Source organism: Chanodichthys erythropterus, chromosome 10 (assembly GCF_024489055.1).
Source record: "Chanodichthys erythropterus isolate Z2021 chromosome 10, ASM2448905v1, whole genome shotgun sequence".
NCBI classification, from domain to species: Eukaryota; Metazoa; Chordata; class Actinopteri; order Cypriniformes; family Xenocyprididae; genus Chanodichthys; species Chanodichthys erythropterus.
Genome location: NC_090230.1, coordinates 12,106,084 through 12,127,766, shown reverse-complemented (window position 1 = coordinate 12,127,766; position 21,683 = coordinate 12,106,084). Strand labels below are relative to the sequence as shown.

General features: G+C 35.4%; 1 protein-coding gene across 1 annotated transcript; it reads left to right on the top strand.

Annotated features, from left to right (window-relative positions):
• Positions 1 to 2,705: 2,705 nt before the first annotated feature.
• Positions 2,706 to 21,489, top strand: slc30a7 (solute carrier family 30 member 7). Its single transcript, XM_067396034.1, has 11 exons — positions 2,706 to 3,198; positions 3,722 to 3,823; positions 5,742 to 5,855; positions 6,031 to 6,118; positions 6,218 to 6,347; positions 9,665 to 9,829; positions 9,992 to 10,042; positions 13,203 to 13,338; positions 19,755 to 19,845; positions 20,551 to 20,700; positions 20,800 to 21,489. The coding sequence occupies exons 1-11, from the start codon at positions 3,119 to 3,121 to the stop codon at positions 20,845 to 20,847; spliced, it is 1,155 nt and encodes a 384-aa protein (XP_067252135.1). The 5' UTR covers positions 2,706 to 3,118; the 3' UTR covers positions 20,848 to 21,489.
• Positions 21,490 to 21,683: the final 194 nt, after the last annotated feature.

Below are 21,683 nucleotides of genomic sequence, written 5' to 3'. Positions count from 1 at the left end.
AATGATCTAGACAAATTCATTTGTTATAAATTAAGTTTACGATGAACAAAGTTTACTAAAATCGTGTGCCCAACTCTAGGCATAGGCTACCTATGATAAAAGAGTGACACCTGGCGGTGTTGTGCTGTAAAAATGTATTATCAACACTCTGCCTTGAACAGAAATACTAGAGCTGATGTACTAACAAACGTAATCAAAAAAATAAAATAAAATTTGATTAGTGTTACAGACTGTCTTTTTGAATATTATCTCCAATCAATACATTCACACAAAGTGTGAGCTGAAAAGCAGTAGCCTATAGGCTATTTGTTGGAAAACATTTGATAATTTTCCAATCAAATAGACATGATCTTCAGCCTTTTGTGTAGACAGGTTTCAAATGACAATATTAACAATCACAATATTAAAGGGACCAAACAGTTTCTGGTCCCCACTGACTTCCATAGTATGTTAATAATAATAATAATAATAATAATAATAATAATAATAATTAATATTATAATATAATAATAATAATACTTACAGAATACAGACTCAAAAAGATAGAAATAAATTACAGTGTTTATTGGATGTGGCAGGTAAGTAAACAGGCAGGTGAGTATAACAGACAAAGCAGCAGTGCAATGAAGAATGGTAATACTGACAGTTCGTTGTATTGCAGATGGAAGCTGTGAGCAGCCGAGCACACACTTAGGTGGAGATGGTGGAGTGTGGAAGGAGTCTGGGGAATGAAGACACTGGAGACACAAAGGATCTGGGAGACGCTGGACAAGGTAAGTGCTGACAGGTAAGTGACTGCTGTGCTGATGAGGTGATGGAGATCTGAGTGTGAGCAGGTGAGCAATGATGGAAATGGAGTCCGGGGCATGTGAGAGAGCTGGTGACAGACACACACACACACACACACACACACACACACACACACACACACACACACACATATATATATATATGTGTGTGTGTGTATATATATATATATATATATATATATATATATATATATATGTATGTATATATCCATACCAGTGGTTCAATATTAATATTATAAAGCAACAAGAATATTTTTGGTGTGCCAAAAAAAACAACAACTAAATAGTGACTTATTTAGCCGATTTCAAAACACTGCTTCAGGAAGCATCGGAGCGTTATGAATCAGCGTGAATCATGATTCAATACACTGATTCATTTGTGCTCTGATGCTTCCTGAAGCAGTGTTTTGAAATTGGCCATCACTAAATAAGTCGTTATTTTGTTTTTATTTTTTTGCGCACCAAAAATATTCTCATCACTTTATAATATTAATATTGAACCACTGTACTCACATGAACTGATTTAAATATGTTTTTAGTACCTTTATGGATCTTGAGAGAGGAAATGTCATTGCTCCCTATGAAGGCCTCACGGAGCCATCAGATTTCAACAAAAATATCTTAATTTGTGTTCCCAAGATTAATGAAGGTCTTACAGGTCTGAAACGGCATGAGGGTGAGTAATAAATGACAGAATTTTCACTTTTGGGTGAACTAACCCTTTAAATTGGTTTCAAGGTTAGTTTACTCATTTGTTTGCTTATGACAAATAGCAACACAGCGACAAGTATTTCAGTTTTATTGAGAGTAGTCCATATTTACCTGTTGAGACGTGCCTTCACAAGCACCTTAGAGCTTTTGTGATGTTTGAGTCGACGGAGGCGGGACATGCGAAAGGTGCGTTTGCAAAATATGCTGTATTCTTCTTGTAATCCGCTAGGTGCCGCTAGTATCACACAAACAACATACTGCACCTCTAAACGTATCAGTTTAGGACACAGATCTAAATCAGACACGACAAATAAGAAACACCACGTCGTCAATTTTTAATTTTATATTAATTTTAAATTTTAAATTAATAATTAAAAATAATTATAACATAAATAGTATTAGCAGCCTATTATAAATAAAAAATAAAATGTAATTATAATAAATATAAGTAGCCTATAGGCTATAATAAATAATAATATCAGTATTCTTTAAAAAATAAGTTGATATTATGCAAACTGATGACTTTAACAAACGCACAGACTATCGATTAACATCCTCTGATAGGTCTATAAGTAGGACTGTCTTAAACAATTTAGTTTTCATTAAAAAAAAACCTATGGAGAAAATTAAATACTATGAAAATAGTTTTAGTTATATAGTTCTAAATATTAATACAAAACATACACAACAATAAATTCTTCATGTGTATATGAAATAGTTAAAAATGGATGAAAATAAAAATATACTATTTAAATAAATAAATAGTTATTTATACAAATAAAAATGGCATTAAATTACTCAACTTTTCATGAAATGAAAAAATAATTTATTATATTGTTAAAAGTATAATATTTAATATATTGTTAGAATGAAAGATATTTTTTACATTAATAAATAAATAAAAAATGATCTTATTAGATATGCTCAACGTCTGTGTATGAAAATAATAATTTATAAATGTCTATAACTATATAATAATTCTTATAAAATATTCAAATGTTAATTTATTTCATCTATTTATATAGTATTAATGCAAAAATACAAAATAATTATATTCTAAAATATTTTAAATTATATTCTAAAATAATTAGGCTATATTGAATTTTATTTCTAATAATTTTATTCCTAAATTTTAAAAAAATGGCTAGATAGATTAAAAAAGTTATGCAAACAAATTAAGAAGGATATTAAATAAATTTTTGCATCTGTGTAATGACAAAATGATTTATTTTAGAAGGGCAATATTCATTATATTATTAGAATATTAGAAGGATATTTAAAAAAAAAAACAACAACTTAACTTTAGTACTTTGAGTAATGACATTTTTAAAAAATAAAATAATTTATGAATATTTCTATGGATGGATAAACTGATTGATTATTTAAATAATCAAAGATGAATGAATGAACTTAAACGACACAAACATTAAAATCAATGCACATCTATTTAAAAAAATCTGTGGGGTTTGTTCAATACTACACAGGGTCAGTGACATGACGCACGCGACGTCGACGCTAGGACTTTCCGCTCTCTTGCGTCCGTGCGCTCGTGAAGCCGCAGTGCTGCTCAAAGGCTACCGGAGACGCTTCGCTGAAAAATGCTCCCGTTATCCATCAAAGATGACGAGTACAAGCCTGCCAAATTCAACCTGTTCGTCAAGCTATCGGGCTGGTTCAGGTAACGACGCTTAAATTGATAATAATTCATTGAGTTTCACTCACAGATGTCGGTTTTGTGTGGCTAAGGTAGTTAGCATGCTAATTGGCTCAAGGGACTTTATAAAAAATTGAAAGTGTGTCTTCAAAACAATATTTAGATGAAGTCCTTCAAAAAGAGAGAATAATTATATTCTGAAAAGTTAATTTAACTGTTATGACAAAGAAGCAGACAGCTTCAGGTTATCGTTCAGCCAGACAGATGTTAGCAAGGCGAAGTAAACATTTGACAAAATGTATAATGTCTTTCACTTTATTAAATTTCTTAAAATATATTCCACAACAGAATACGTCTTTAGAGAGTGTATTTGGACCCCATGTCATTTAACGTTACCCAGAACATTTCATTTAAATAAACAAGTAACGTAACGTTATAAGTATTTGCTTAGCTGTGGGCTTCTACAGCCAGTCTGTCTGGTCAGGCCACTTTTTAAATGAATCTGTCTGAAACATTTCTCTATTTTTGTCTTTGTGTTCTTCTCCAGATCAATTCTTGCCGATAAAACCTCTCGCAATCTGTTTTTCTTCCTGTGTTTGAACCTGTCATTCGCGTTCGTGGAGCTGATGTACGGCATATGGAGTAACAGGTAACAGTAGGGGGCCAAACACAAGAATATGCCACGTAGATCTAATGTGGGATGTGCTCGTGTGCTTTTGTTTTGGGCGCTTACTTCCGTTAGGACTGTTTTGATTGAATGATCTGTTAACATAGTCATCTCTGAAGTGAGATTGATAGCTGAACAAAGTTCATAAAATACAGGATGTGGCTCAAAACCTATTGAGGTGCCTATTTAGTCAGCATATGTGAGCAAATAGGCATGTTTGAATGTTTAACAATACCTGTAATGTCCAAAAATGCTTTTTTGAGAAAAAAATTGAGAAACCGCTTTATTATTCCAAATATAGCAAATATGGGGAAAGTGGAATTAACCTTTTGTATGCCATTTGTATATTAATAACAGTTTTTTTCCCCCCATGTCCACTTTCATTGAGTTTGTAACATTGCTGGTTTAGACTTAAAGAGTTTTATATTGTTTTTATTAATTTTTCTGATGTTTATTATTAGGTTGTGCACATTGACAGCAATTTGCAATGACAAAGTTAGCAGAAGTTTTTTATTTTCGGTTGACGTGAGTAATTGTTTTATGTTTTATTGTTATAATTTATGTAATATTTTATTTTATACACTGATAATATTATGCTAAGTACACAATCCCACTAATGGGAGTGTAGACATTGAGGCTTTATTTATTATTATTATTATGATTACTTGATGAATACTAACAGCTAAAATGATAATAACCATAATATAATAATACATAAATATTGTAATAATAATAACAACAATAATAATTATTATCATTACGGTATGGATAACAATAACAACAATACTATAATAATAATTTATTTTTTATACACTGATATTATGCAAATGACATAATCCCACAAATGGGAATGCAGACAGCAAAGCTTAAATAATATTTTTTTTTTATCAATAACAATAATGAATGACACATTCCTACAAATGGAAGTGCAGATACTGAAGACATATTATTTTTTATTATATCAATAATAACAGTGATATATTTTTTAAATTCATTTTATGTAATATTATTTATTATAATAATTGATTTAATACACTACCTGTCTTTTGATAATATGCATTTTATACAATCTCACGAATGGGAGTGCTGACAGTGAAGCTTGAATTTTTATAATAATTATATTAATAATGATGATAATTATTTTTATTTTATATTGCTTATAATTTTTTATTCTCCTAATTACATTAATATTGATAACTTTTATTTAACTTTTATTGTTTATTATAATAATATTGAATTATGAGAACCTGAATTATTATTATTATTATTATTAGCTATTTAATTGTTTGTGTACATTTAAAAACAAATATAAACATTAATAAATGAGTATAAATGAGTTATATTCTTTTTTCCCCCCTTTTTTTTATTCATTGAAATTATTGGTAACACTTTACAATAAGGTTTATTTGTTAACATTGTGTTAACTAACATGAACTAACCACGAGCAATACATTTGTTTCTGTATTTATTAATCTTTGTTAATGTTAATAAAAACACAGCTGTTCATAATTTGTTCATGTTAGTTCACAGTGCATTAACTAATGTTAACAAATACAACTCTTGATTTTAATAATGTATTAGTAATTGTTGAAATTAACATTAACAAAGATTAATAAATGCTGTAGTTCATTATTAGATCATGTTAATGTTAACTAATGACCCTGCAGGTAAAGTGTTACCTGCTTATTTATTCATCTTGAGTAGTTTGACCCACTTGCAACCAACAATTCTTGACACCCAAATCTCTGTCAATATGAACATATCTTTGTCTTTAAATGAAAGAGTGAATAATGTCTAACAAAAGGCCCTACGTGGCTCTGACCTCAATATAGTGTGGGATGCAGTTCTCAGGTTTCATGATAATTGAACACTTCCCTTTCTGTGTTGGTTTGATTCTCAGTTTAGGTTTGATATCCGATTCCTTTCACATGTTCTTCGACTGCACGGCTCTCCTGGCAGGCCTTGCAGCATCAGTCATCTCACGGTGGAGGTCCAATGACTCCTTCTCATATGGGTGAGAAAACACTTCACAGCTTAAAACAACTTTTGTGCTAGAATACCGATGACACAAGTTTCCTAAGAAGGATTTATTCACTTCTGCCTGGGTAGTGCTGACAGGAAACGGCCTGTCTTTGGTAGCATGATTGCATCACTTCATTCTTATGCAAGTCCATTCGATTGTTTTGTAGGTATGTCAGAGCAGAAGTTCTCGCGGGCTTCGTGAACGGCCTTTTCCTCATCTTTACCGCCTTCTTTATCTTCTCAGAAGGAGTGGAGGTATGTACTGTTATGAGATTACAGTTGATTCACTTGTCAAGTGACATACTGATCCACTAATATCTTTTTATGAATGATGCCATCTTGTCTTATCACCAGAGGGCGCTAGAACCCCCTGATGTGCACCATGAACGCTTGCTCCCGGTGTCTATAGCAGGGCTGTTGGTGAATCTTGTAGGAATATTCGTTTTTCAACATGGAGGACATGGACATTCACATGATGGTGAAGGTATCTTATACAGAATAAGCATGCAGTCTCGTTTTTCATGCTACTAATCCTCATCCACAACCCCCCAGTCACTAGATAAAGCTAGAAGTATTTCTACGATTTTTTTGCTTGTATAATACCCAATTGCTTAGTAAAAATGTAACTATTAGTTAACTATTAGTAACTATAAGCAACCACTGACAGGAATAACACAAATTAGGTATCGTTTTAAAGATTAGATACTCAGCTTTTTAATGCATCTAACCATATTGTTCAACTGTTAATGTTTACTGAGTCATCACTCTAAAACGGAGTGTACCGCCTGCGGGCGCCACCTAGCTACAAAAGAATTAATAATCATATTTTTCAAAACTCCTAAACAAAAAAGGCTACCTTTGTTCCAAATGCTGTAATTTTTGATTTCTTTATGCGATCACCATACAATTTGAGCCAGATACAGCTCACATATAGAGGAACGTCACCAAAAACTGAATGATCCCCCTACCATATGTCCTTCCTGAGTTATTGCATCTCAAATTAGATAGATGTAAATTTTCCCTTGAAAACACCTTTTTTGTTGTTGCTGTTTATTAGCAATTTCTCAGCATGAGAATGTCCAAATTTAATTTTAAAAAGTTTCCTTTCAAATTATATCAACCTTTTGACTCTCCTTGCTATAGTTTTGGAGTTACGAGTCTTTACTTTTTTTGTATATAAAAGCTTAAAAGTTAATTCACTATATACAGCTAAAAATTAAGAGACCACTCCAAGTTCAGAAATCAATGTTAAGTGGTCTCTTAATTTTTTCCATAGCTGTATATATATATATATATATATATATATATATATATATATATATATATATATATATATATATATATATATATATATATATATATATATATATAAAATAAAAATTAGATGAGTAATTTACTTTTAAAATGAAATTAAAGCTGTAGCCCGTGTCTAGTTTTGGTTAAAAATGATCCAAAATTAACCAGCCAGTGTCCAAAAGAATCTCTGGTGAAAATTCTTATTTTGATCATACTTCCAAGACGTACAATCTGATTCTGAAGTACAGTATCCACACCAATGTGGTAACTGACAGCAAACATTGCATTCATCCACGCTAAGGTGTCATGCCGAGACACAATCCACCTAAAGATGATAATTCTGTAAATAACTGCAATTGCAGGTTTCAAACAGAGATGGTGACAAAGAGGCAAAACTTATGGACTGCAGCTTTAACTAAATATATAAGTGTGTGTGCCATATATACATATTATGGTTGCATGATGTATCGTTTTGTATCGATATCACAAAGTCACAGGAAGTGCAATGTCTAGTATAGGGATTGTTAACCCGTACAGACCAGAAACTCACATGTTTCTGGCATTATTTGCAAAGTTCAACCATCATAGAACAAAAGTTCATCATTAGCACATGTTTTAGGTCCTGTCAGTTGTGGGCACTGTTGTCTGTGTGCACACGGATTCATTTCTGTGTCTATTTGTGCTTAAACGGACACATACATGCTAAATTATGTCAAAATGTCCATATCTGCGAGTATCCTTGTAAACACAGTTGCTTATGGCTTAGGTAACACAAACAAAGAAAACAGATGTGTATCATTATATTGGATTCATGCATTTGGTCTTAAAGTGACCGCAGTTGAGAAAGCGGCAGTTTAGAAAGCATCCGATCATAGCGATGTGGATAGGTTTGAGTCAGCTCTGCAATTCATCGCCATCATGTTGACAGATGAGGCAATTAAAATTACACTGTTAGGATAGTTTAATTCTAAAGTATATTTGAGACTAAAGACTATATAGATCTGGCTACGTGAGACATTATTTTGAATTAATCCCTTTTCTTTGCATGACACATTGACATTAAAGTACAGAATAGCTCTTTCGGCGTTATTCTGAATGGGGTGTAAGAAAATATCGATTCGTGTGAATATCGCGATATTATGTTTGGTGATACTGTATCGATTCTCAAAAGCACTGTATCGATATTTATTTATTTATTTATTTACATACAATATTCATGGCTTTGTGTTCGGTTTAAACCACAGACTGTATAAAACCCAACCGCTAGATGTCAGCGTTATATCAGAATGTAAAATGACGCGTCACTGGAGAAGCGCTAGGCGAATGTGAGTACATCGTTAGTGTTAGCATTAGCAAACCCAGCTCACAAGACAATAGAATTATTCCGCTCCAGCAGTATGTAGTGCTGAAAGTGTGGACTTATTTTGGCTTCAGCTATAAAGAAGCCACTAAGGAAATTGACGAGTCATTTTATTTGCAAAATAGGCCATGTTAAAATCCAAATACTCTGTTAATGCATTGAATCTGAGAGCTTGCTTAACATCCCGATTCCATCCGTGCTGCTGAGAAGCATTTCGATAGAATGTGATGTGAATTGCACGTTTTCCTCTCACTAACAAAATAAACACACAACAAAATTGACAGCGGTGGCAGCAGAAAGAAAGCATCTGATCATAGCGATGTGGATATGGTTGCACCAGCTCTGCAGTTCAGTACTTTAAATATTAGAATAATGTTATTAAAAATTAGCACTTTATACAATAGACTACTTTAAAGCAAATAGCTTTACAGTATTAAATAAAAAACAAACAGTCATTCAGTCATGGAATGGACTATGCACTTTCTGTTGATAAATAGTTTAGAAATTAAAAACTGCTATACTGTGAACCTTTAAAACATAAACATAAATAATCCTGCAGTCACTTTATATTTTCCCTTTACTTAGATTGCACAAAATAGTGATTAGTGATATAAATGCAAATGATAATGTATCGATTAAATAAAATAAAGTTGCTTGTCAGGTTTTATGCATATGGTTGTGTGTTCTTTATGACTGTTTTTTTTTAAGAAAAAAAAAGAAAAGAAATATTGCAATATATCGCCTTTCTTACAATATCGCAATATATCGTATCGTGATACGTACTGTATCGCCAGATTCTTGGCAATACACAGCCCTCTTCTGAATATTGTAAGCATTCATTTCATGTGTCACAGAACAGAAGAGAGGTTCTCGGGAGCGCACATAACGTCACATCCTTTGGATTTGCCCAGCGAAACCGGGTCCTTCACATAAAAGTCAGTCTACAGGCTTTCATAGACAACCTAGGATATCGGGAAAGGTCTCATTTTTTAGGTTTTCATCACAAGATGTTCACACATTGGCAATACAATAAGCAATTAGTACATGACTGAAATTCGTACATATAGCCCCTTTAATAATAAGATTAATTATTGATGTACTCTGTTGCTTCTTCATTGATGTGTCCTCTTGTTTCAAATTTTAAGGTCATGGCCACAGTCATTCTCTATTTAATGGCAGTGTGGGACATGGACACAGTCATGGAGGCCACGGCCACAGCCATGAGTCCAAACACGGGCATGATCACGGACATGATCACGGGCATTCACACGGAGGACATGGCCATTCACATGACGATCCCCACTGCCACGGTAAGACCTTAAGTTACCTTGCTGATTTGTGAGTCAGTACTGTTATAATGCATCAGATGTGTTATTCGGGGTCCTCATGCTCAAAATTGCAGAAGCTGTTTTGATACATTGTAATGGTGTTTGGTATAGCATGATTCATTTCTAATCTGTCTGTGTCCTCAGATGACCACTCACACACACCGGGAAAAGGCTCCAGCAAGCAAATATTACAAGGTATGGCTTTTTTGTACGTTTAGCCACCTCCAGATGGCGCTAGAGATCTCTTGTTTAGCGATATTCAGCATGCTTTCAGCAAGGCACCAGATATAAAAATATTTACAATCACATCTATCAGGTCTAGACAGCTTTTTCCTCTTTTGTAGGATGTCAGTGTTTTGAATTCTCAATAGATGAGGTTCTGTAGTCATAACAATTCCGAAAATGAATGAATTTAAACAAGGAAAAACACTCGAAATTAGTGATTTAGATCAGATGTGACTGGATGATGGACTTTTATGTGTGACGAAGTGACACTTCTGACCATCCCAACCTCTAACCTTTGACTTGGATCTAACCGGGTTAACACTGACACCAGAGCAAGTGCGGTGCACTGTCGCTTTAAATCCTTTTGTCCGAGCTTGTGTGGGAAAGAGCAGAGCAGAGAAAGTAGTTTGTCCCCTTCACCCTGGCACACACAGAGAGAGAATGGATCCTTTGGGAGGCCTGCTCGAGGGAGAAAGAACGGGGCACAGAAGGGAGGACCATGTAGAGAAGGGGGAGGGGAGGGGAGGAGAGGAGGTGACAGTGCAAAATGTTACGCTGCCTCCATCCCAGCCGAGGGATCTCTTCTCCACTCCCCGTGATGAATTGCAAGTAGATTGTACCAACCTCCCATCCTGAAGCTCTTCATGTCTATTTTGGCTATGTTTGGAATAACATACTACTGTTTACTACTACTATTACTTTTTACAGAGCTCTATGCATAGAATACTTAGTAGATGTACTGAATTTGCCAAAATATGCAGTATGCAATATAATGCACAGACTACTGTTTACAAAATGTAAAGCACTTGACTTGATCTTCCTGTTCCAGAATTGCAGCCTAAAGCTTTTTTTGTCCTACTGTTTAATCTGAATACCAATCGTACATTTTTCTACAATTATCATCATTATTATTATTTTAATAAAATATTTGTATTTCATTATTATAACCATGATTTTTAAATAGTATAAATAAGAATTAATATTGTTATTAATTTTCAAAAATATTATTTTGCAAAAATATAATGGAATATTTTAATTCTATTAATAATAATAATAATAATAATAATAATAATAATAGTAGTAGTAGTAGTAGTAGTAGTAGTAGTATCATTATGATGAACATATTTTTTATTATTATAATACTTATTTTACAAAAGACAAATATTTTTATTAAAACAATAATTTTAAAAATGTTTATTTATTTGACATTCATATTTTCATTTAATTATTATTATTATTATTATTATTATTAAATTAAACTGTATTATTACTATTTTGCAGAAATGGATATTATTATTAAGGAAATTAATATATTGATAATAAAATATAATATTTTAACAAATATGCATTTCATGTTAAATCTATTATTATTATTATTATTTTACAAAATGTAATGGAATGCATAATGTAATTATTAATTCTATAATTATTAAATGAAAACATTTTTTTTTTAAATAAATATATACATATTTTCAGTATTGAATATTATAATTTCACAAAATAAATATTTGTATATGATAAATATTAAATATTTGTCAACTGTTCCACTTACTGTTTTCTTGTCTTAATTGTAGTCAGTATATACTGCATAGTATTTGGTAACTACTAGTAATCTAGTATTCTATCTAAACTCAGCCATTATGGCTGTTTATAAGGACGTGATGAGCTCCAGCATTCTGGTTATTTTTCTAGTATTTGCTTTGACCACATTTGGACAAGGTCTTCACTTATTAGGGAGTTTGCTCCATTACTGCGGTCATGCTTTCTGCAAAACTGAGAGTAACCGCAAATATGTCATCTCATTCTGTGGAAAGGAAAGGACTTAGTGGACCGTCTCATAGCGTGCCACAGCATCATCATACCACAGTCCACAACTATTCTCCAGTGTCGATCAGGACAGCCAGTACAGACCTTTTGAGTTCAGGAGATGTTGACTGACTCACTTCAGCTCCCACTGCATGTTGGTTTTAACGTAGTAGCAGTGTATGTTATGATGTATTCTGGAGATTTTGTCATGGAGGACAGTCTTGCAGGTTGACCATTCATTCTAGGATGTTCTCGTATGACCTGTTTGTGGAATGACATCATCAGTTTGAGGGTTACCGCTAGACATGGTGCCCAGACAGAGAGTTCTGGCCACAGTAATCATGTTTGAATATGAGTGCTAGCAAATGCTGTATCCTCATCCCAGATACAACATTTACTCAATATTAGTGCTTTTTAAGTGAAACCAGGACCTTTCATATAGACAAAAGCCCAAGTGCACTAGCTTACTGTATACTACATAGACAGTTGCCTTCCCTACTTTTTCCTATCTCATAATAAAACTCTTGGAATTAACTCATACAAATTGCATTTTTTTTTAACTCAACTCGCAACTGATTCCAGTAGACTTTAATATTAGCATGTTGCAATGCTAAAAGCACACAAATATTTGGTAAACTTCAAAATTTTTATAGATTATTTATTTTGAATATAAAATTGTATACACATTAACAATTTATTTATAATATTAAGTATATTAATTTTGAGATATAGTAAAATATATTTTATAATTTTGTATATATTTTATATATTTCCACTACCGTTCAAAAGTTTTAAGTTAATATATATTTTTGAAAGAAATGGAAAAAGAAACTTTTAGGATGTTAGGACATTTATAATATTACAAAATATTTCTTCAAAATGTTTTTTCAAAATTGTTTCAAATAAATACTGTTCTTTTGAACTTATTCATCAAAGAATCCTGAAAAAAGTCACCTTTTTTACATTGATAATAATAAGAAATGTTTAAAAAAGAAAGAACATGCAACACTGAAGACTGGAATAATAATGCTGAAAATTCAGCTGTCTCAAAGGAATATATTACATTTTATAATATTAATATTGAGATAGAAAACAGTTTTTAAATTGTAATATTTCACAATATTATTTTTTTTTTTACTGTATTTTTAATCAAATAAATGCAGACTTGGTGATCATAAGAGACTTCTTTCGAAAAACATTTGAAAAAACCTTACGATCCCCACATTTTTGAATGGTGTATTTTTTTTGTATGATACAATGTAAATGTATTGTATGGCTCTTTTATCCAACGCGACTCACAAAATTCTTATTTTCTTCATTGCAGGAGTTTTTCTTCACATTGTTGCGGACACATTGGGCAGTGTCGGAGTCATCATTTCAGCCATCCTAATGCAGAAATACGACCTGATGATCGCCGACCCTGTCTGTTCCATGCTCATCGCACTTCTTATAGGAGTGAGGTGAGTACACACACCTCGGCCCATGCTATTATGAGCACTGACCTCTCTCGACTCCACTCAAGACGTCCTCCACCCTCAACCCCACCCAGAAACCCTCAACGGCACCTAACACAGATTGTACAAAAGCCACTTCACAGTGCCCTTCACCAAGAGCCCTGTGGAGCTGTTGGCACTCCAGCCGGGTGAATTACAGGATACACGCTCGGAGGGTGGAGCCCACAGCACTTTCTCAACATGTGGCAAAGCCAGAAAACCCAGGACTGGAGTCTCTCATGTGGCATTTTTCAAACAACTCCAGTCGAGAAGGAAAAATGCATGCTTCTCTAGCATTTTTGTGCTTTTGTTCGCTTTTTAAATGTACCAAATCTACCATTTCTACTTCATAATCTTGGAAAAATCCATCTGATAGTTTTATGGTGATGAATAGGCTTCATTTTTTTGTGTGTGATGTAGGTAAAGTGTGTAAAGGCTGTGTAAATTTGAGCAGGAGCTGCGGTGTGTGTGCACCATGTTTAAATTGCAGATGGCCTGTGGTTACTGTGCTTCGGTGAAATACTGCCGTTCGGATGGAGAACGCGGCCCCTTTTTGCAAAATGCACGAGTCTTTCCCGTATATTCATCTCGTCTCTCCAACCCCCCCCCTCTTCCTCGCTCTTGTCTGTGTTTGAGGCTTTTCTTCTCCCTCTCTGGAATGTGGTGGCGATCTGTGAATGTTACTTCAACAAAGGCATCTTTTAAGATGGATTTTTCCTTCTCTTTGTTTCTCAAAGAGGGGAGGTTTATGTCATAGAGACCCCAGCTTAGACATTTTTTCCCCTCTCTTCTTGAGTTTTCCACGCAGTTGCCAAGTGGCAAATACTGAGAATTGAGAGTAAGACTATGGACGCTTTCCCACATTGCACCTGCGTGACAACGTCTCGGTCTCATTTAGGTGCAATCTGGAGGCTGATCTGGTATGGCACACTCACAAAGGTATCGCACAAAAATGGAAAGCCATTAATTTCCAAAGTAGATGATTAAAAACAGTTGCAAACCAGAACAGAGGTCAGCCTCCATCTCATGAAGCTTAAGACTTCTTGTTCCTGTAGGCCATTTTTAGATGTTGTCTTTTGATACTGACAAATTTTGAAATTACTGGTTTTCCTGGACCTCAGATAAAGCAAGATTTGTGGCTGTTTAGAACTGGATACTAGCATACACTAAATAGATTTTTTGGGTTTTTTTAAGGCCTAGTCCACACGTACATTTTATACAGTTTTTCCTCTTTCGTTAAAAAAAATCTTGTCCACACAAGCAGGGTTTAAAAAAAATCTCCTACCACATGAAAATGCAAAAACACGTTATGAAGTGCTGTCAAGAGCATGCCAAACCAACTGGTGGCGATATAACCCTAACCGTAAAGCCATGTTGGTTAATCAGAAGCCTGAAAAAAATGTTATTAGCAGCAATATTTTGGCTACATCCTCCATTGCACAGACAGCGGCGCACAATCTGACATCAAAGGAGATAACAGTGTGCACTCTGACGTTACAAGCTAAAATCTCCGGTTTCACCATCTACACGACAACACTGCAACCAGAGTTTCTGAAAATCTTCACCCTGGTAGGTGTTTTCAAAAAGGTTCAGTTTCAGTGACCTGATACTGCATTTGTGTGTGGACGAACAGGAAAACCGCATAGAAAAAGGTGCAGTTTTTTGCATACTTTTTGCTACTCTTTAAAAATATTATGTGGAACAGTATGTCAAATTGCTTCATTATGGAATGATAAACATTCCAAATAATATTCTAAATCACATGAAACAAATTCAAACTTAATTTTTTTAATTAAATTTGATGTAAAATTGGTCAAAGAAAAAGTTAAATTGAGGGTGTATTAATTTCTAATTGAAAGGCCATGTCAAACACATTGCATTGTGGGATACTGTAGTGTGTTTTTGTCCAACTGTTTTTGTCCATATAATTAAAGTAATTGGGGACCAAAACTATTTTGGACCCCTTACCCTCATGCCGTTCCACACCTGTAAAACCTTTGTTAATCTTCAGAACACAAATTAAGATATTTTTGTTGAAATCCGATGGCTCCGTGAGGCCTCCATAGGGAGGCCTCCGATTTAAATATGTTTTTAGTACTTTTATGGATCTTGAGAGAGGAAATGTCATTGCTCCCTATGGAGGCCTCACGGAGCCATCGGATTTCAACTAAAATATCTTAATTTGTGTTCCCAAGATTAATGAAGGTCTTAAGGGTGTGGAACAGCATGAGGGTAAGTAATAAATGACAGAATTTTCATTTTGGGTGAACTAACCCTTTAATGTGTTTGGGGAAACATTCCTGTTATGTATAGATTTATTAAACAAAGCCTGAGTTCATCTGCAACTCTAGACTCTCTTATGTGTTTGAACTTCATGTCTGTGTATGTCTGGCACAGCAGAATCATTTATTGTTCGAGTCTTGAAAGAGATGGACCATAATTGGCCACTTGGAATGTCTGTGGTTCTTCGTTTGATCGATAAGATGGGTTCTGCTTTGTTTGGACAGTGTTTTTCCCATGCACCCCACATTGTGAGATTGATATTCTCAGTAGAGTGCCTTATTTTGATCCAGCCATCTTACGCACATTCAGATGTTTGACCTTTCACTAGGGTGCTGGACTTCTCACTAATTAGCCGCACCTGAGGCGTAACCCATGCGCGCAGGACTCTCTACAAAAGACCCCCTGCTGTACGCGAACCGGGGCGTGTTTAGCTAAGGACGCTCTGGGTGCGGTAGCCTTGCTCTAGGGGGATATGTTGGTACGGCTGCAGCGGCTGGAGCTGTCTTGGTACCCTGTGATTAGTTGGAGGGAGTGGAGGAGTCCTGCTGCTGTGACCTACAGCAGTCCCCCACCACTAAAGTCTTCCAAAGACCGCTAATCGCTTTGGGTCGCAGCCTAAAACCCAAGGAATGGGCGCGTAAAGAACGTTAACAGTAATTAACATTTGTTCTTGGTGTGCTAAGCTGGGCCTTTGAGGATGGATTCATTTGTCAGGCCTCAGTGCAAATGTGTTTAAATGGCTCTCCAAAGCTGCTTTTGTGGCATGTTACTGTGTTATTCTTTGATGTACTGTATTTCTTAACATGATGTGCTTTAGCACTGTGCTGGCTAATTAACACTGTACTTTTTTCAGAATTTTAATTCATGGTGTTTAATTAAATGCCATGTGACAGACATGTTTCATCCAGGTTTACTTAAATTGTCTTCTATATTCAGTTTGGATCCCTTTTTACAATCAGCTATATGGCAGGAAATTATGTTTCAGTATTAGTAATCATTTGTAGTAAAGTGTTGGTGGAGCTAGTCAGAAGATGTTCAAATGTCTGTTGACACTCGTACAAAAAGTGTGCCCTTGAATCCAAGCATATGTTTTTATGTTCAAGGCCTAATAGCTATACAGTCCTGTGGTTTTGACCATAACTTGAGTACAGTACGTTCCTAGCAGTAAAGCATCTTAAGCTTTTTGTGGTAGAATCCCAAGAACTTCTTGCCCTAGAAATGGAAAAGTTTGTTAGGTCCTTGCATATAAATCTTAAGTTAAATGTACCTGCTCTAATTCCCACTGTGCTGATTCAGACAGACTTCACTAAGGTCACCTCATTCCTGCGGTGGTTCTGGTGTCATAAATGTTTCTGCGCTCCAATTAGGTACTCAGGTTGTCTGGGCGTGATAACCAATCATTTCCATGCGCTTTAGAAGTGCTTGTGTTTTTACTGTGTGACTCTAAGCTGGTTTCCTGGTTTCCAAAAAAGTCCATAGGTGATTACATTCGTCCTTGCAGAAATATTTTATTCTGATTGTCACCCTGTCCCATGTGCATATATTTCATCTATGTCACTTGCCAGTTTAACCTTGATGCTCACACGTAAATGTATTTTGGCTGGCTGAGTCACTAATGTAACTGCATTACGGGGGTTTTAGGGCAGGTTAGCGATCAAGCGCCAGTGAGCGGTGAGTAAGAGTGCCTCTGTTTCAATGAACAGGAAGGTGTGGAACAATAGTATGATGTCAGAGGTCTGAGGTACCCTCATCCAGTACTTTCCTGTTTTCATTTAATTTTTTTTTTAAGAGGGACAAACATACCAGTCACTGAGAGGAATGCACAGTGGCCAGTTTTAAGATGATGTCACAGTACATGTCGATGCAAACATATGCTTATATGTGGAATAGGTAACTGACAATTGAAAAACCTTCAGAAAGTCGGCATGTTCTGCAAGGTGACATGCTATACTCCATATAACACTATTTTAAAAGGTATTTTATTCTTAATTCTTTTTTTTAATTTATAAATGCAGCTTTTATAACCTAATGGACTACATTGAATATTAGTATATAATGTTCACTATATAATATAATAATAAAAAAATAAAAATAAGTGAGAATACTATATTTAATTTAAGTTTTAAACCGACCCTGCCTTTTCTGCATATTCAAAGCGGTCTAATCCATCAGTCTGCCAGTAGACTTAATTCATTTCACTTTCCAGGTGTACTCAAGCTGATAGATTCAAAGAGGGACGAGACCGACCACTCAGGTTCCGGTTTCATGTTCCTATATATGACTTTGGTATAGATTACAAGTTTGTTCTGTTGCTTGGTAAACAAACCACAGACATTTTTAGTGAGGTATTAACAAAAATGCTTGCATGCGCTGCATTTGAACACATGCATTTAACACATTACCTAATGTTACTTTACCACAAAGAGTGCTGAGTAGTCAGTAAAGCTATAGATTGGTCTGGAGCGTAGTGCTAATACTGATATTACTCATTGAAAATGAAAGTCTGGGGCAACTGACAGGAACATTTCAACGGTATTATCACAATATTGAAAAGTTGCAAAAAGTGTTGTTATAGTATAACAGGTTTAAGAATTTTTTTTCTTTTAACAGTAATTCTGAACATTTAAATACAATAACACAATACACAAATTATAAAGTAAAATGTTTCAAAAGAATTATGAAGAACAACAGGTAACACTTTATTTAACGTTAGTTAATGCATTAACTAAGATTAATAATAAGCAATAGCTACATTTGTTACAGTAGGTATTATTTTTTGTTAATGTTAGTTAAAAATACAACTGATCATTGTTAGTTGTAGCTAGAACTTGCACTTTCATTCAGCGCATCTCCTTCACTCGTTCCACCATGATGTTCTTGTGCATGTTGGGCTTGTTTACATCTGAGTGCGTATTCTGAAATTGTAATATAAAATTATTGACATATGGCACAAATGCGTTCACGGCGACCCAAGTTCAGTTTCTGTCTTGAAGTCCTTTGCCGATCCTGCCCCCCTCTCTCTGCCTAATGCTTTGCTGTCTGCTCTCTACTGTCCTCTCAAAAAAAAAAAGGCACAAAAAGCCCATAAATATAACTTTAAAAAAAAAGAAAATGTATTATAAAAATTTGAATAATTCTTAATAAATAATTATTCACGGTATTTTGAAGTGCCCACAATAACAATATTGTGCATATTCATTATCGTGATATATTGTATTACCAAATATCGGCACATGTCTAGATTGCAGTTTTTAATAATTTATCAAAAAAATGTTGGCAAAATATTTTGAAGGCTGAAATTGTTTTTTTTTTTTCTTTTTGCCAAGGTCAGATGTTGTAAAATGCGTCTTTGTTGATGCCACATTCGCTTTTCAGCTTTGTGAAGTTCTTTGAGACAACGATCAGCTTCTCTACTTTGGCGTGTCCCAAACTGAGGCTGGGGTTTCAGGGAGGAGTTCAGGAGAACGTGGGGGTGATAGAGTAGATTAGGGACCGGTAAAGGAGTCCAAACCAAGGAACCCTCTAATGGTTCCCAGATGGAGCAGTGGTCAGGCCTCGAAGGTTTGAAAGAGGACTGATGACTTTGTAAGATGCTGGCCTAGCCAAGACCTAGCTTTGATGGGGCAGAAACGGCTGACTGGTTAGGAGAGAAATAGTCTTAGTCCTTTCCTAACCGGTCAACCGTTTCTGCCAAGTGATTCTTCTGCAGAATGAATGGGTTTGGATGTCTATCCGAGTGTGCTCAGGGTTGCTTGCCGGCTCACGCGCACTAAAGCTGTTGGAATGACATCAGCACAGCTCTCTGCTACTCCACCCCAACTATAAGATGGGCAAGTTTATGTTGGACCATATTGAGCACGCTCTGAAATAATCCTAATGAAAAGAGTTCTTGTTTGTCATGATTATGACAGAATTTCCTCTCCCCAGCTTTATAGCAAGATGTGTCAAGCTGTAAAAATCACAAACCGAATCATACCCAATGACGTCTTTATGTGTGGCATCCCTTCCCATTGCCAGAGTTTGCCTTGTACCTGGCGCCCCATTGAGTTCATGTCTAATAAAGAATGGCGACTAATTTCTCACTTTCCTCTTTCCTACAGTGTGGTTCCTCTGCTCAGGGAGTCCATAGGGATCTTGATGCAACGGACGCCTCCTTCTCTGGACCATGCCCTTCCTGAATGCTACCAAAGGGTGAGTCGTTTCCATCTCCTGGATCCTGTTCTTCATATTTGGCTACTTGCTTGGTTAGACAGAGTTTCAGGATAACTTGGGATATCAACTGGAATTGTTGACCCAAAAACTAACTAGCTAACAAAGTACCCACATTTGAAGATTCAGAAACCTGACACCTTATTGAGGGTCAGATCTTTTAAACTTTATCCCGCTGCAAGATGGTGATTCCAGATTTTTGCCAGGTTGTCCATCTAGATAACCAACAAATGTGGCCTTGACACCTTAAAGGGTTAGTTCACCCAAAAATGAAAATGTCATTAATGACTCACCCTCATGTCGTTTCACACCCGTAAGACCTCAGTTCATCTTCAGAACAGTTTAAGATATTTTAGATTTAGTCCGAGAGCTTTCTGTCACATTTCTGTCACTACTTTGATGATGTATTTATTACCTTTCTGGACATGGACAGTCTACTGTACATACATTTTCAATGGAGGGACAGAAAGCTCTCGGACTAAATCTAAAATATCTTAAACTGTGTTCCGAAGATGAACGGAGGTCTTACGGGTTTGGAACGACATGAGGGTGAGTCATTAATGACATAATTTTCATTTTTTGGGTGAACTAACCCTTTAATGACCATCAGAACATCCTCAATTTCTCCCGTTGCAAGATTGCAACAAACTGAGGTAGCATTTGCTAACTTTTTCATGTTCTTTACAGGTCCAGCAGCTTCAGGGTGTCTATAACCTCCAAGAACCTCACTTCTGGACCCTTTGCACAGACGTCTACATCGGTACGCTCAAACTCCTTGTGGCGCCCGACGCAGATTCAAGATGGATTCTCAGCCAGACACACAACATTTTCACACAGGTGGGGACCGTTGGAAAATGCGGCTTAAACAACTTCACCTCGCTCATTAAAGGTCATTTCAAAGTTTCCATTACATGATCTTTTCTGCCCTGTGCCCAGGTTGGTGTCAGACAACTGTATGTTCAGGTTGACGTGGCTGCGATGTAGGAGTCCGCCACGCTTCTCCTGATCTGTGGGAGTCCTGGGACCAAAGGCCTTCTGTGCTGCTGTGGGGAAGTTCTCCACCTCGACCCATCTCTCTTTGGGTTTCTGTCACTTCACCTCCATCTTGGATCAAGGTGGAGCTGGTGCAGTCCAGCAGTCTGACTCCACTCTTGCCAGAAAACAACTGACCAGCTACAACAATCTGATGTTTTGGAGGGAATCAAGAACTTGCAACATTGTTGCACCTTTCGGTCATTTGAAGTTTGTTATTTGAAGTTCCCCATTGCTTTTTATTTTTATGATTCCACCAAACTGTTTCTTTTCATAATTGTCACCCTTTTCCATTATCAGAATTGGGTTTTAATTATTGGTGGTATGAATGTGGAGTTCAGTGGACGGTTGTAAAAATCGCAGTATGTGATTCATTGACTCTTTTTGTACATCATCGCCTGCTTTGTATTTCAGTTGCACAGTTGTAAAGAGGTGCAGAATTTGTTGTCCAATGCCATTATGTAAACATAAACAGATTTGCCTGCATTTCTTAAGTGCCTTTTTAAAAACGATCATGGACAATCGCTTGGACTGTGTTTGATGGTCAACATGAATGCGATGAAAACTGGATCTTTATGACTTCGAGTTCTGTCTACAATTAAAACATTCCTTTGCATTTGGCTTTGCTGTTTAATGCATGGTGTAAAATTTGTATGAAAAAGTTTCTAAAACCTCTTATCAACAGAATGACACACAAGCAGCTGTTTTCAAACATAAATCTGATTAATGACTTGAATGGAAATCGTAAAACAACTCCAACAATTTCAGTTTTTTTAACGCACAAGAAA